The 14,152-nt window shown below is 40.5% G+C and overlaps 2 protein-coding genes across 5 annotated transcripts in view; one reads left to right on the forward strand and one right to left on the reverse strand.

The window, feature by feature from the left end:
- The window catches only part of Ppt1 (Palmitoyl-protein thioesterase 1), a 482,953-nt gene that overhangs the window by 290,779 nt on the left and 178,022 nt on the right, over window positions 1-14,152 (forward strand). For all 4 annotated transcript variants that reach the window (XM_076768402.1, XM_076768417.1, XM_076768410.1 and 1 more), the window contains one exon: window positions 12,531-12,658. In XM_076768402.1, the coding sequence (XP_076624517.1) occupies window positions 12,531-12,658 (128 nt within the window). The remainder of the gene's footprint in view (window positions 1-12,530; window positions 12,659-14,152) is intronic.
- LOC143342669 (uncharacterized) lies at window positions 1,820-4,167 on the reverse strand. Its single transcript, XM_076766794.1, has 3 exons — window positions 3,974-4,167; window positions 2,217-2,273; window positions 1,820-2,129 (listed from the first exon to the last, which is right to left on the reverse strand). Exons 1-3 carry the CDS (start codon window positions 4,165-4,167, stop codon window positions 1,820-1,822), a joined length of 561 nt encoding a protein of 186 aa, XP_076622909.1.

Genomic DNA, 14,152 nt, shown 5'->3' on the forward strand with positions numbered 1-14,152 from the left:
AGAAAATTCACTAGGAATGGAAATACAATCACAAAACTTAAACAGACGAAAAGCTGCATTCAAGAAAATAACAGTAACCGATTTACTCGACTTCCCAGAAATGACCGAACAAGATCTAAAAATATTTTTTACGGGATCGTATCAATTTTCCCAAGCAATATCCTATCTTGCCGAAATAATGAATGAACAAAATGAAATAAACCTCAGTTATTTAAAACAAAACGAAAATATAGGTCAGTTCAAAGTGCAATCACGACATATTAATAAAAAACTGTACAAGTGCTACATAAACTATACATCAAATTCAACGGGCAACTCGGGAATTAGACGATATTTCTGTGAATGTGCAAGTGGTAACAGGACAATTGGATGCTGCTCCCATATAACTGCGATAATTTATTATCTATCGCATGCCAGATACACTTCAAAAATAATAAAACCTGCAGAAATACTGAGTAAATTATTTGAAAGTGAAAAAGTAAATCCTGTAATAAATGATGACAGCGATGAAGATTGAAGAACAAACCGAGTTATTAATGCTGGCAATAAAAATAATAGCAGGTAAACCTTGTTTAGATCATTTATTTTAATTAAAGCAAAAATATTTAAGGAATATTTAAAAAACTTCATGTACATAATATATATTATATATATTATAATATTAATTTTATATATTATATACACAAGGATGCTGTACCAAAATGATCAGCGCATCGCGCCGCGCCGTAGTGGTTCTAATCAACAGGAGTCCAGTATCACACGTACATATTTGAAACTACATCTAGCGACCAGTTAACAAAGTATGTAAACAAATATATTTTAATTATATCTATTTTAAAAGCATGTGCGGCCGTTTTTGGTATGAAAATGTAGGAAATATGAATTCATATTTATTTAACAATAATGCACTTTTCCAAAAAATCTGAAAAAATTACGCATTAATAGTCATAATATTACGCTACAGCTGTAAAAATATGAGCATGGCCACGTAAGTAATTAAGACAATATAAAGCTTTTTCTCTATTTTTTAATCATTTTTTATTTTTTTGACTACGTTCCACCCCTTCGAAAAATCTGAAAAAATTAGGGATTACTAATTCTTTTGAGAGCTTTATACTGTATAAAAACAAATGTGGTCACTTGGTAACTTCGACAAAAAATCGACGGTTAAAATATTTTCGAATTTTTTAAAAATCGAATTTGCATCCAAAAATTCTGAAAAAATTCTCAAACATGTACATCAATCGATAGATGAACATGATTTTTTTCATAATCTTTAATTGAGTAGAACGAGAGATATTAAGGATAAACCAAAAAATGATTTTCACCCCGTAATTACCCCTGTAGTAGAGATACCGGATTGAAACTTTGGGAAAAGGGGTTTCTTCGAACCACCTATCGAGTGGTATTAACCCCGTTCAATTTGGTTTGGCGGCACTTTTACCATGCTTATTCGGTTAGACCCTTTAACTAATTTTAGTGATTTTGAATCTAAGTTTATGTCTGGGCGCCTAACGGCGACCAGAATATTATCTTAGACCCTAATCTAACCTAATTCATTGATTAGGAATATTATATTAGATTAGGTTAGGTCTGGGGGCACACGCGAGTCAAAATAAAAAATCGTAAAATTAAAATTCAAAAATCGTAAAATTTACACAGTTATGCATCCTCCATCAATAGAATAATTGGGTAAGGTTAGGTTGGGTTATATTTTATGGGGCAAGTGTGAGGCTCCACCCACGCCTTTAAGAATAAGTGGTTTTGAGTTATTAAAAAACAAAAAAAAAACGGAATAGTTATTAGACTCAATTATTTATTATTCTATTGTTGTTCCATTATTTGCTGGAAATATGTCAGCCATTACATCAAAGAATGACATTATACGATTATCAAAGTTGTATGTACGGCGGAACATAAATTCTGCTATGTATCCTATATAATGATAACTGCGTGTGCCATAGCGTGGGATATTAGCCCTTGTTTCCCTCCAGATACGTTCAATGTGTTGTGTATGTGCCTCTGTCATGGGATCCACGAAGTTTATTTTGTGATTAACTTTTAAATGTATGTACCCTTCCGTATTTAGGCAATCATAGGCCTTCCAGCAATCTGATATTATGGTCGTTCTAGGTTTGATCCACTGTTTGATTGTAATTAGTAGTGTTTCGGAATTGCGATCTTTGACAGGTTGTATAAAAATTCTATTTGTTGACCGCTCAAATCCTCCAAAAATCCAGTGACCGGTTATAATGCGACCTTTTTTATATTTTCTTTTTGTTTAAATATCGCATTAATTCGAGGTATTTGAACATAACATAAAATTCGTTAAACAGTGTTGATTTCGAGGTACGTAACCGACCAGAGGACTCTCGGTCGCGGCGTCCGTTACGCGACACAATATAGACTAGAAAAACCATAATTTTCGGGTTTTTTCTGAAAGTCACGCGATCGACCAAGTAACGTACGAGTTCGAACAATTAGTTCAACGTACGAGTACAGAGAAAAGGTACGTTTACAAGTTAGAAAAAGACGGACGAAAGACACGGCGACAGCGCCGCGTGTCGGAGGATTCCCCCTCTCACGCGTAACTTTTGGCAGCTCGTGCTCGTCCGTCACTCTTAATCAGGATCCTGCCTTGAGCACATCGGTAAACGATCACGCTCCGCAGAATTCCCAAAATCTCCGAATCGCTTCGAGTTATTCGAGCTTTCGTTGAGGAAACATTTTGTGACACATCGGCTGATTCTATCGCAGATTCGAAAGTTCGAGTTATTCGAACTTTCGTTAAGCGGACAAGCGACGTATAGCCGTAGCTTTACTGGTTAGATTGCGTAAGCAAATTCATACCAGTAACCTACGTGTAATTCCGTTTGTCGAATCAGCTAGTTAATCGATTCGGTCGTGAGTACGACCCGGTTAAAAGACTGCGGGAAACTCGTTGATATCATCGAGTTCCCGAATTTTCCACGTATTGCTGCAAACAGCGGTCGTGCGAGAGGCATCGAGATTAAAACTCGATCCTCCCTTGATTTTCGAACGGTCTTGCTCCCACCTATAGGGGCCTTCGTGGCGTGTATACCCTGAGTGGACTTGCCGTCTTCCAGTCGGAGCTTGGGACGAGTTATTCCAAGCCCAGCTTCCGGCGACCTGCTAGAGCGCTGTTCACTGACCGCCAGTCCTGTACGGCTACTGTGCGTAGAACGCGACTCACAAAGCGCCGTGGTCTGATAGTCTCAACGTAAGTCGTCAAATACGCCGTTGAAAGACTGCACCACACTGTGTTCCGTACGCACATACGAAGACGGTAAGGGACCGAGGACTGGGTGACGGTTGGAGCCTTACAACCTCCCTCTATTCACCCTCTCCTGCGACAATCAAGAGTTGCAGTCGTCAAAGTAATGAGATTAAATCTCACTAGATAACGGGACGTTTTTAAATTCGGCCGCCTCTTAATTACCCGAGACCGGAGAAAACTCTCCGCTCTCTTAAGGCTGCGGAGGAAGCTGGATACAAACCCCGATCTCGTAACAATAACAGAGCGATTCCCGATTTAAAGGGAACGCTCACATATACAGTCCACTCGCTTAGCTGCGTATCGCGGCGGCTGAGATTCCCGCTCCTGAGTGCGACAAGCACAAACCAGGAGCGTGCAGAAAAGAGTAAGACACACAACGTGACTAACGTTGTCAGGTATTTAACGCCTAAATTCGTCTCTCTCTTTCTATTCCATAACAGCGCGACGCGAGCCATCAGACCGATCGACGCGAGGGTTTTTCTAGACGTCAGCCAGACGTCTGAGTTTTTTTCCCAATTTCTTCTATCGTCTGTATTTAAGAGTCAAATTTAACGAAATAAACGGCTTAGTCGCATAAGGCGATCAAGCGAAAATAAAATTATAATTGTACCGCTTATTTTCCGTCTGTTCTTTCCCTCGAGATCCGGACCCCCGTTAGGCGAGGTATTTTCAAACCTCCTCCCCCTAACACTTTTCCTTATTTTTGCTTCGTCTATCCCCACTGTTTCATTTTCGCCTCCTAACATAACTGAGTGCTTTTCTGCCCACAAAATACATAATTCCCTACGAAAACTTGCCCAGTCCACAGCTGTGCGGTTTACTATATTTAATTCATTTATTATAAAAGATTGACGTGGCGGTCGAAGCATTATATGGTATGATACAAATCGGCATATGTCTCGGACGTTTAAACGTGCATTTTGGAACTACGTATTTTGGTATGCACTAATCATTGTATCACATTGCCGCTTTACTAATTTTTTATTTCTGTTTTTAACATAAGTTGTTCTTCGACACTGAAATACAGAAAGCATGCAGTTTCGAGTAGATCTTACCGATTTTAAGGATCTTTATGAATATATTTTGTTTAAGGATAAATATGTACCTGAAATCTTAAACTTTTTCGAATAAATGTCATCGGGTGATTGCATTTAGTGCAATTCATCCTTCCATGAATTACATTTTTTGTAATTAAAAAATCTAATAACTTTTCATAATCATTGCATATACTCAACAATTCATGTAATTTCATGCCGATTTTAAAATACTGCCCACAACACTTTACAGTACTTCACAATATTTAATTATCTGTTCAATGTCTGCTATTTGTCCCAAAAAATTTGTTCTACTGACTAAGTATGGTTTCGAAACCATCATTTGTTTAAAAACGTAATGTGTTTGTGAAAACAGTGGATAGGCAGCGCTGCGGTCCGATGCTGACGCATACGCCGCCATGCATGCATAGGTATACGTAGAATTCATTGTGTAGTAGCAGCAGTTTTTCGAAAATATCTCGAAAACTAAGGCCGAGCGGCGGTTATATGTCTAGGAGAAAGTTGTTCAAAATGTTGAGTTCTACACATATTTAAATTTCATCAAAATCGGTGAAGAGGAACCTAATCTCAATAATTACCGAAATACTTCGTTCAACATCCATCACTGTCTATTGATTCTTCTCCCATGGTCCATAATTGCATTATAGCGAGTAAAAAACCTTTATATCTCATCTTTTTATCATTGCATAAATTATAAGTTCTGAAGGCATTGAATAAGTCGCAGTTCATGAGATACAATACCACTTTCTTAAGCCATTTAATTGCTTTTCTCAATATAGAGTAGTATGAAAGATATTGATCTGCGATTCGACGCCGTTCATGTTTAGATTATAATCTCTGATGTATTTAGGTTTGCTTATGGTATTGTATTTTCCAATACATTCAACCACATCAAATTTATGAATTGTCGAAATCATCTGCACTTCTCTTTTATCTTTCCAAAGTATCAAAATATCACTTTTCCGCTTGAAAATACTTTTTCGTTTTTTAGCTTCAATGGCTTTGTTTTCAAATATCTTGGCAATCTATTAGCGCGTATGTACCTCAAATTCGTATTTTATTCTATAACAGGAATTCAGCAATATTCAAAGTATTATAATAATTATCCATATAAAGATAGTGCCAATATCCGAAATACGGTGTAAGAATTGTTATTACAATCTCTCACAGTTTTTTACCGTGTTCACGATAAATTTCTATACTACATATACAGGGTGTCCGGCCATCTTTGAGAAATATTTTAGTGGGAAATTCTAGAGGCCAAAGTAAGACAAAAATCAAGAATACCAGTTTGTTTATTGAAGCTCCATTGAAAAGTTATTAACGTTTAAAGTTCCGCTTGTAGAACGGCAATCTGCGTATAGCTGCGTGTATGCGATAGTGATTCTCACTCAGCATGAGAAATTCTACTTACTGTCGTCTCGATAGCCTTACAGCTTTGTGAGTAAGAACCACTAGGACTGACCTGCTTCAACCTACGGCGCGCACGCAGCTGTTCACAGATTGCCGTTATACAGGCGCAACTTTAAACTTAAGTAAGTTTTTAACGAAGCCTCAATCAATAAATTGATGTTCTTGATTTTCGTCTTATTTTGGCCTCTAGAATCTCCCATTAAATTTTTTCCGAAAGGTACCCGAACACCCTGTATAGTGTTCATTATTAAATAGAGTTGCTCAATTTTTTAAACCCACTATTATACTAAGGGATTACAATTAAACCATCTGTTACGAGCCAGGGCCGTGCAGCGCGCGTGGCCTGCGAGTGCGAGAGAGAGTATGGAATATGGTATCAATTTGTTAGTTAGGTACACGGACGAACCCGATGCGAAATCGGGGAGCCGCTAGGATAGTTGATAACGAGGACGAACCTGATGCGAAATCAGGGAGCCTCTGGGATGGAGTCACGTACGGACGAACCTGGTGCGAAACCAGGGAGCCGTAGGAGGGTGAAACGTCGTGAACGAACCCGATGCGAAATCGGGGAGTCACTAGGATTGTTGATAACGACGCAGACGAACCCAATGCGAAATCGGGGAGCTGCTAGGAGGTTGGAAGAAACGCAGACGAACTCAATGCGAAATCGAGGAGCTGCTGGGAGGTTGGATAAATCACAGACGAACCTGATGCGAAATCAGGGAGCTGTAGGATGCGGACGAACCTGATGCGAAATCAGGGAGCCGCTAGGATGGTAATAGATTGCGTGGACGAACTCGATGCGTAATCGAGGAGCCACTAGGTTGTAAGAGGTTGTATTTGGATTTGGGGATGTGTTAATTGAACTCGTAACTGTGAATTATTAAATATAATATAACCCGAGCGGTAAGGTTATATTATTATGGGAACGTTTAACTAATAATAATCGCTTTATATAATTGTGGGTTAAAGAAGTTGGGTAACTCTGATTTGATAATAAAAGTAGATATATTCTTAAATCAACAAATAAAATACAATTGTTTCGTGTATCTTGTGTCGCGATCAAAGAATGAGTATATTTACCTAAAAAGATCTTGCGCGGTGTTGACGCACTGGCGATGCGGGGGTATGTCAGTTGGAAATAAAGGCCGCAATAGAATTTATGCCGGTTCACAGATTCTATATGGTTTGATACTAAAGGGTACGGTAGCCCGATCTCGCAAGATACAACTGACTATCAAATCGTATACGCGTGACAAGAGACGTGACGTTGACTCTAACGTGACGGTACGATTATGATCCCCCGAGTAATGAAATCACAGGGTTTATATACCAAAAAATCTGTGTGGGGCGGATTCAAAAGTACGTTAGAAATCACCGTGTGCACTATTCTCCGAATTGTATTAATTAACGGGCTGCTCTATTCTCCGAATTGTATTAATTAACGGGCTGCTGCATCGCGACGGAAGTGACCCCCATTTCAAAGGTTAGATAAGTAGCAGGACGATTTCATAATGCACGCAAGTGGCAAGAAAAATTTGAGGAACGAAACGTTCGACATACGTAACACATCCCACAATAATACATTTTTACTGCTTGAGTTATATTACATTTAATAATTTAGAGTTACATACCAACTAACATTTCCTGCGGCTCTCCGATCTCAAATCAGATTTGTCCGTATGAACAGCAGCTCTCTGTATTTCGTATTAGGTTCGTCTTTTTTTTTTACGTGGAGAAATCCTCATGGACACCTGTGGGCCCGCCCGAAGTCTTACCGGACTCCATGGTGCCCATCCTCAGACGCCTGGCGGGGGACTGGGAATTTTAGTGAGACATCACACAGTCCCCCGCCGCGCCGTGTCTTTTCCCGCCAGTGCCCACGATCCGTGATTTGCGGCCTTAGGTAGAACCCGCGACAAATATCTCATGCCCCAGCCACTCACACATACATTCACATATATACAACATACACATACCGGTGTTTGGTCCACGGGAGCTTTCGCTCCGACTTCCAGGATGCCATGCGAGAATGCGGCCACCAGCCTTCTCAGATTGGTGACCCTATCCCAGCGGCTACCCCTATCCGCCACCTGGGGACGCGCCACGTAGGGGTTCATCTCTCCTGCCGCCTGAACAACCAAACGGGTGCGTGGTCGCATCAGGTTCGTCTGCGAATTATACAACCTACCAATGACTCTTCGATTTCGCATTGAGTTCATCTGCGTTTGTTACAACCTTCTAGCATCTCCTCGATTTTGGATCGAGTTCGTCTGCACCATCTTATCCTAGTGATTTCCCGAGCTCGCATCGGGTTCGTTCACTACGTTTCGTCCTCACAGGTTCGTCTTCGCTATCAACACTCTCCTTATGCACCTTATTAACAAAGTGATACCATAAATCGTTGGAATTCACACTCTCTTTCATTCTCTACGCGTTGCACAGCCTTGGCTCGTCGTATTTTATTTTTTTTTTAATACAATAATATATTTTTTGTTTATATTCTTATGGAGCGTAAAAATACGAATTCAACAATATAAAAAACTGTGTAGAAACTGTGGATTAAAACGGAGAAAAACGAATTACAAGAATAAAAGATTTGCACTTTCGATGTGACTGATCAATTAATTCTAGGGGGTGTCCCTAAAAAATTCCAAGGTTTAAAAATAAGGTCCACTCTACTTTGTATAGATGACTGCTTCGAAATCTACTACACGCAATATCATATTTGAAGTAAGCTATTTACGTTGGGCCGTATAGGACAGTTTTCGTTCCGCAATCGCGGTTGACGAAGAGTTAATTATAATATACAAGCCGTTTGTTATACATATAGAGATCATTTGTGTATCATAATAATACAAAGCGCAAAATATGCTTCTAATAAACAGCATTATTCTATTTCCTGTTTGATACTATTACTTTTATGGATAGTAGTATGTTTAAATAAAACTGTTATTAAAAGAATTAATAGAAACTGTTCGTACACTCTACTGGAGTGGGATTGCCGGTCAGAAGGGCGCAAAGAAGGGCACGGCAGTTCTATTCGGCCTTCCGGCGCGTCCAAAGTTTATTTACACACACACATTCCACGATACACAGAGACCCCGACACACTAATATGACGGACAACAAACTATCGTCGCGGACAACACCCGCGTAGCCGCAGAGACGTGGGAGAGGTCCCAAAGAAGATTATCGCTCGAGCGGAAGGAATACTCGCGTGGTGGGCCGGATACCGGCAAACGCTTTCTTTACTCGCGACTCAAAGAAACAATCCGGAGAACATACGTAGGTCAGCGATACAAGCAACGATACCGCGACGCGCGGCCTTTTATAGATACCAGCGCAGGGAGTCAGAGTGGGGGAAATTTCGAACGACTTAAGTTTTGAATCTCGAGCAAACGGTCCGGTGGGGACAGGTCGCGTAACAACGCTCGCTAACGGCCACATGTGTTTAGCGTTTTTGCACCATCCGCTATGCTGCCAGCTCGCGTGGATGCCTTTGTTACCAGGCAGCGGTCACCAACCGCTTTCCGAATTTCTTATCTCCCCGAATCGTCTGCTCGAACGCAAATCATTCGAACAAATATGTTAAATCTGTGTGTTAGAATCTAAGGGTTCTATCCGGACGATTATATATTTATTTATATTTTCTGCTGTCGCGTGGCGTCAAGCCGTTTATTTTACAAAATTAAGAAAAAAAAGAAAAATAAATACAAAATATATATAAGAAAAATAAATATATTTATTTGGGCCAGGAGGTGGTCAGCCTCATTGGCGCGGCGTTGTCCCAGCTGGATCGGACTTCGAATTCTGTAACGAAGTTTCGATCAAATTAAATATGTGCGTGTACACATATCGCAAATACACGCTTGTCAGCTGTTTGCCTCGCTTGCCAAGCGACTATCGGTGCGCGGAGGGGGAGATCAGCTGTCGTTTAGTGTAGTTAAGTGGACTATATTTATTTGTTGCTCGCTAATAGTTATTATTTAAACTAGCAACGAGACTTTTGCCCTGAATAGAGGAGAATTCACTTGTATCTGTCGGGGGCTCTGTTTCGCCACGGACGGGTCACCAAATGGAGGTTGTAAGGCTTCAAGTGGGTGGATTCCGTAAGCACGTTCACCGTATGGGTTGACGTATGAACGTTGCGCAAGGCGATTTCCCACGACACTTTGTAGCTACTGCACAACGACCGTTAATTCGGGGACTATGACAGTAAGTGTTTTTTGCAGAAAATCCAGAGCAGGTCCAACCGCACTATAAAGCCTACCCGGCGACCGTGTTGCACGGGGACCGTATGTGGTAGGTGGCGTGACAGAAAGCAGGCGCTTTGAACCCGAACTCCTCCGTTGGGTGTACGGTCCACTCGTACACCGACGAGTTTTCGGAGAGGGTCGCAGTAGCCTTTGCACGGAGAACACTTCACGAGGCGGTAGCAATCTGTCGGTAGGACTTTTGGGAGGCACCAAAGCCGTATAGCTTTAAAGGGATTCTGGGTGTTTGCAAACTAAGTGTCTTACGTCGCGGTCGCGACAATGATTGCAACGTACAATTAATTCCTTGCGTCCGTGGTCGCGTCACGCGCAACGTGCACTACGACAACTCTTCCGCTTGGCAGATTGTTCTCAGAAAACTCGAATCGCAGCAATGATGAGAATTCTTTAGCATAGAAGTCCAGTATATTTGCACAGAGAAGCTTTTTCGCTTTCTCTGCTGAGCGTGTACTTTTGGAGCGAAATCGACTGGGATCCGCTCCCGTTGGCAGTCGGTTCGAGAATAATTTGCAAATTCGTCGAGCACCGACAGGCAAAGACTCGGTCGCTGAATCCAACCGTCGATCTCTTTTCAATAAACGATACGGTTATCTCTCTCGACGCTGACGTCACAATATTGTTTAAACAATTGTTTGAAGCGAATCTTCGCGTGAGGTTAGCGTATAAAAACACGTAAACAGCCACGGTTTTCAACTATCTATACGCCGAACGAACTCGGCGCCAGCTTAACCTTCTGAAGTGTAACGTACACAAACGGATTCGAGAATCGCGACCGAGATTCTTTTTCCCCGACAAACGCGATTTTTAAATAGATTTAACATATTTAAACAACAGTGTTTATATATTGTTACGCCGGGGAGTATTACTCGTCGAACGACGCATATTATAATACGGAAAAATTAACACAACAAAAATAGCACAACGTAACACAACTGTAACGCAAACTATAAACTTTATTGACAATGTTGCGACGGATTGAAGATGCATCGTTGCGGCAACGTGAAGGCTGTTCCGCAACGATGTGAAGCTGCCCCTACGAACGAGCGGAAGCGAGATCCCGTGGCCTTCCGGTTGCTGAGAAACCGGCAACGATTTGAAGAAGAGAACTGCGATAGATCTCGTGAGGAACGAACGTATCGAAAAGCATCCTTGTTAATAAAGTTCTTAGTTTGCGTTTATTGTTGTGTTACGTTGAATTTGTGTTGTGCCAATATGAGTTATTGGAAAAACGCCCTGCCCTGGCGCAACAATACGTTCGTTCGTCACGAGATCTATCGCAGTTCTCTTCTTCAAATCGTTTCCGGTTTCTCAGCAACCGGAAGGCACGGGATCTCGCATCCGCTCGTTTTGTGTGGCAGCTTCACCTCATCGCGAAGCCTCTTTACACCATTGCGACGATGCAATTTCGCGGTATTGCGCAGCATCTTCATACCGTCGCAACAATATGTTAAATTTGTTTAAAAATCGCGTTCGTCCGGCAAAAAGAATCTCGGCCGCGATTTAAACAACAGTGTTTATATATGTTAAATCTATTTAAAAATCACGTTCGTCCGGGAAAAAGAATCTCGGCCGCCATTTAAGTGCGGTTGGACCAGCTCGGGATTTCCTGTAAAAAACACTTTCTACCACAGTCCCCGTAGTAACGGTCGCTGTGGAGTAGCTACAAGGTGTCGCGGGAAATCGCCTTGCGCGACGTTTATACGTCAACCCGCACGGTGAGCGTGCTCACGGGATCCATCCACTTGGAGCCTTACAACCTCTGTTTGGTGACTCGTCCGTGGCGAAACATAGCCTCCGACAAATACGAATGAATTCTCCTCCGTTCGGGGCAAAAGTCTCGGTGATAGCTTAAATACTAACTATATCATCGAGCACTAAAAATTACAGTCCACTTAACTACGCTAGACGACAGCTGATCCCCCCCTCCAAGCGTACCGATAGTCGCTTGGAGAGCGAGGCGAACAGCTGACGAGTGTGTATTTGCGATACGTGTATGCACGTATTTAATTTGGCCGAAACTAACCCAGACCTAACCCAGACCTAAATGAATATATATTTTTATTTTTATATATTTTTTTATACTATTCTTTTCCTATTTTTTGTAAAAATAAACAAAAATAAAATAAAACTTGTCAACTTATCTTTCCCTGTCATTTCTCTCGTCCGGACACCCGTTAGAACCCTTAGATTCTAATATAATATATATTCTTATCTATTGTATTTTAATTTCGTAAAATATGACTTTTTATGAGACAAGAATAAACATAGTCATGTCCACATTCAACCATTGACACCATAATATAATCCACATTCAATTGGAGACTAAATTCTTAAAAGCGTTTAAAACCTATATCTTAATTTTTAGTTCAACAGATATATAGAATAATTTATTATTTATAAAATGGTAAATGTGTGTGCATAATACACATCAAGATATTGTAATAATGTACAATTAATAATTTATTAAAATTTGATGTCAATATTTTAGGATGTGGAACACAGTTACTTTGGAAATATCAATCAACAAATATCACAAGTTTGCGAGCAACTATCAAAGGATAAACATCTCAAAGATGGTTATAATGCTATTGGATTTTCTCAGGGTGCTCAGTTTATGTATGTATTCTCTCTAAAGTAATCCTATTTATTTACCGTAAATGTTGGATATATGTCTGAACACCAGACCCCAAACCAGGCATTTATAGACTCATTGGATCGATTCGAATTAAAGAAACAAACAGAATCGACTCCTGAACTGAGTAAAGTACAGTGAGTAAAAGTGAAAGAGATCATTCTCGGCTGCCGAAAATAGTGGTATGTCAAGAGGAATCTCCAAGAGGAGATACGGAAATGTTTCAAAGAGCATTTTAGCTGTAGATCTGTTCAGTCATATATCCAACATTCATATTATATCAACGTTCAATATTACAAATTTCTTCTTCCATTATTTTATTAAATTTTTTAATAACATTTTATCTTTCATTGTTTCATACATATTTTATTTTTATTTCAAATTAAACTGTTCAGTATTCAACAGGATTCTGGAATGCATTTGGTTTTTCATCTATACAGGGTATTCGGCCACCCCTGGGAAAAATCTTAATGAGAGATTCTAGATGCCAAAATAAGACATAAGAGATAATGTTGAGTACTGCTATTCTGTTAAAAATGAACCAAGATGCCATGTTTGTGGTGATGTGGCAATAACTAAATGCACATGGTGTAAGAAATCTTTATGTTTCAAATATTTTTTCGACGAGTACCACTTCAACGGGTGGTTTCACCCCTTAACCCTTTTATTGCCGGAGGCCGATATATTGGCCTTTGCTGCACTGGCGAAATGTGCCAGCGCCGATATATCGGCCCGCACCTTGTAGCGCTTTACTATTCGCATTGCGAGAGAACTCTATTTCAAAATAAATTTATAATACGTTATAAATGGTTTAATTTTATTACGAAAGAATTAAAAAAAGTAGTTTTTCGATTTAACTGTTCCTTATATTCTATGTCAGTTGATGTCAAGACTGCTTATACGCGAGAGCGATACGGTAAAAATTCAATCCAGACGGCGTCGTTGGACCCTTATCGGGCCATGTCAATAGCACTTTGAATTCTTATTTATAAACATCTCTTTGAAAACTGTCACGAAATAAGGTTGCATTGAAGCAGCGAAACGTAATTAGTTTCTCCTTGATCGTTGTTGTGAGCAGTACGTTTCGTCGCAGTAATAGTTCGAAAAGCGTCAATTTTGTTATTGCCGTTGTTTTCCACTTGTGTTAAACATTTTTGTTTTTGACAAACCGTTAATTAGCAACACAGGATTTCTAAAATTTTGCCACCGACCTTCTATAAAAAAATACATGTAAGAAAACCCAGAGCTGGCCGTTCCCGGCGGAAGGCTCTAGATCTCGCTTAGGTCATGGTGGGCCATGTGCGCCGGGTCCGAGGACTTCGACGATGCAGGGCCATAAACGGAGGGTCCTTGAAGACATTCCAGTGTACCCCCCCCCCCCCCCCCCCCAAAGGGGACCTTTTTAGAACAAGGGAAAGTCAGTCTTGACTAACCATCGCGTTGGAAAAGACTTCCAACAACCCTGCGTATTTCCGTGT

This window comes from Colletes latitarsis, chromosome 1 (assembly GCF_051014445.1).
Source record: "Colletes latitarsis isolate SP2378_abdomen chromosome 1, iyColLati1, whole genome shotgun sequence".
Classification (NCBI taxonomy): domain Eukaryota; kingdom Metazoa; phylum Arthropoda; class Insecta; order Hymenoptera; family Colletidae; genus Colletes; species Colletes latitarsis.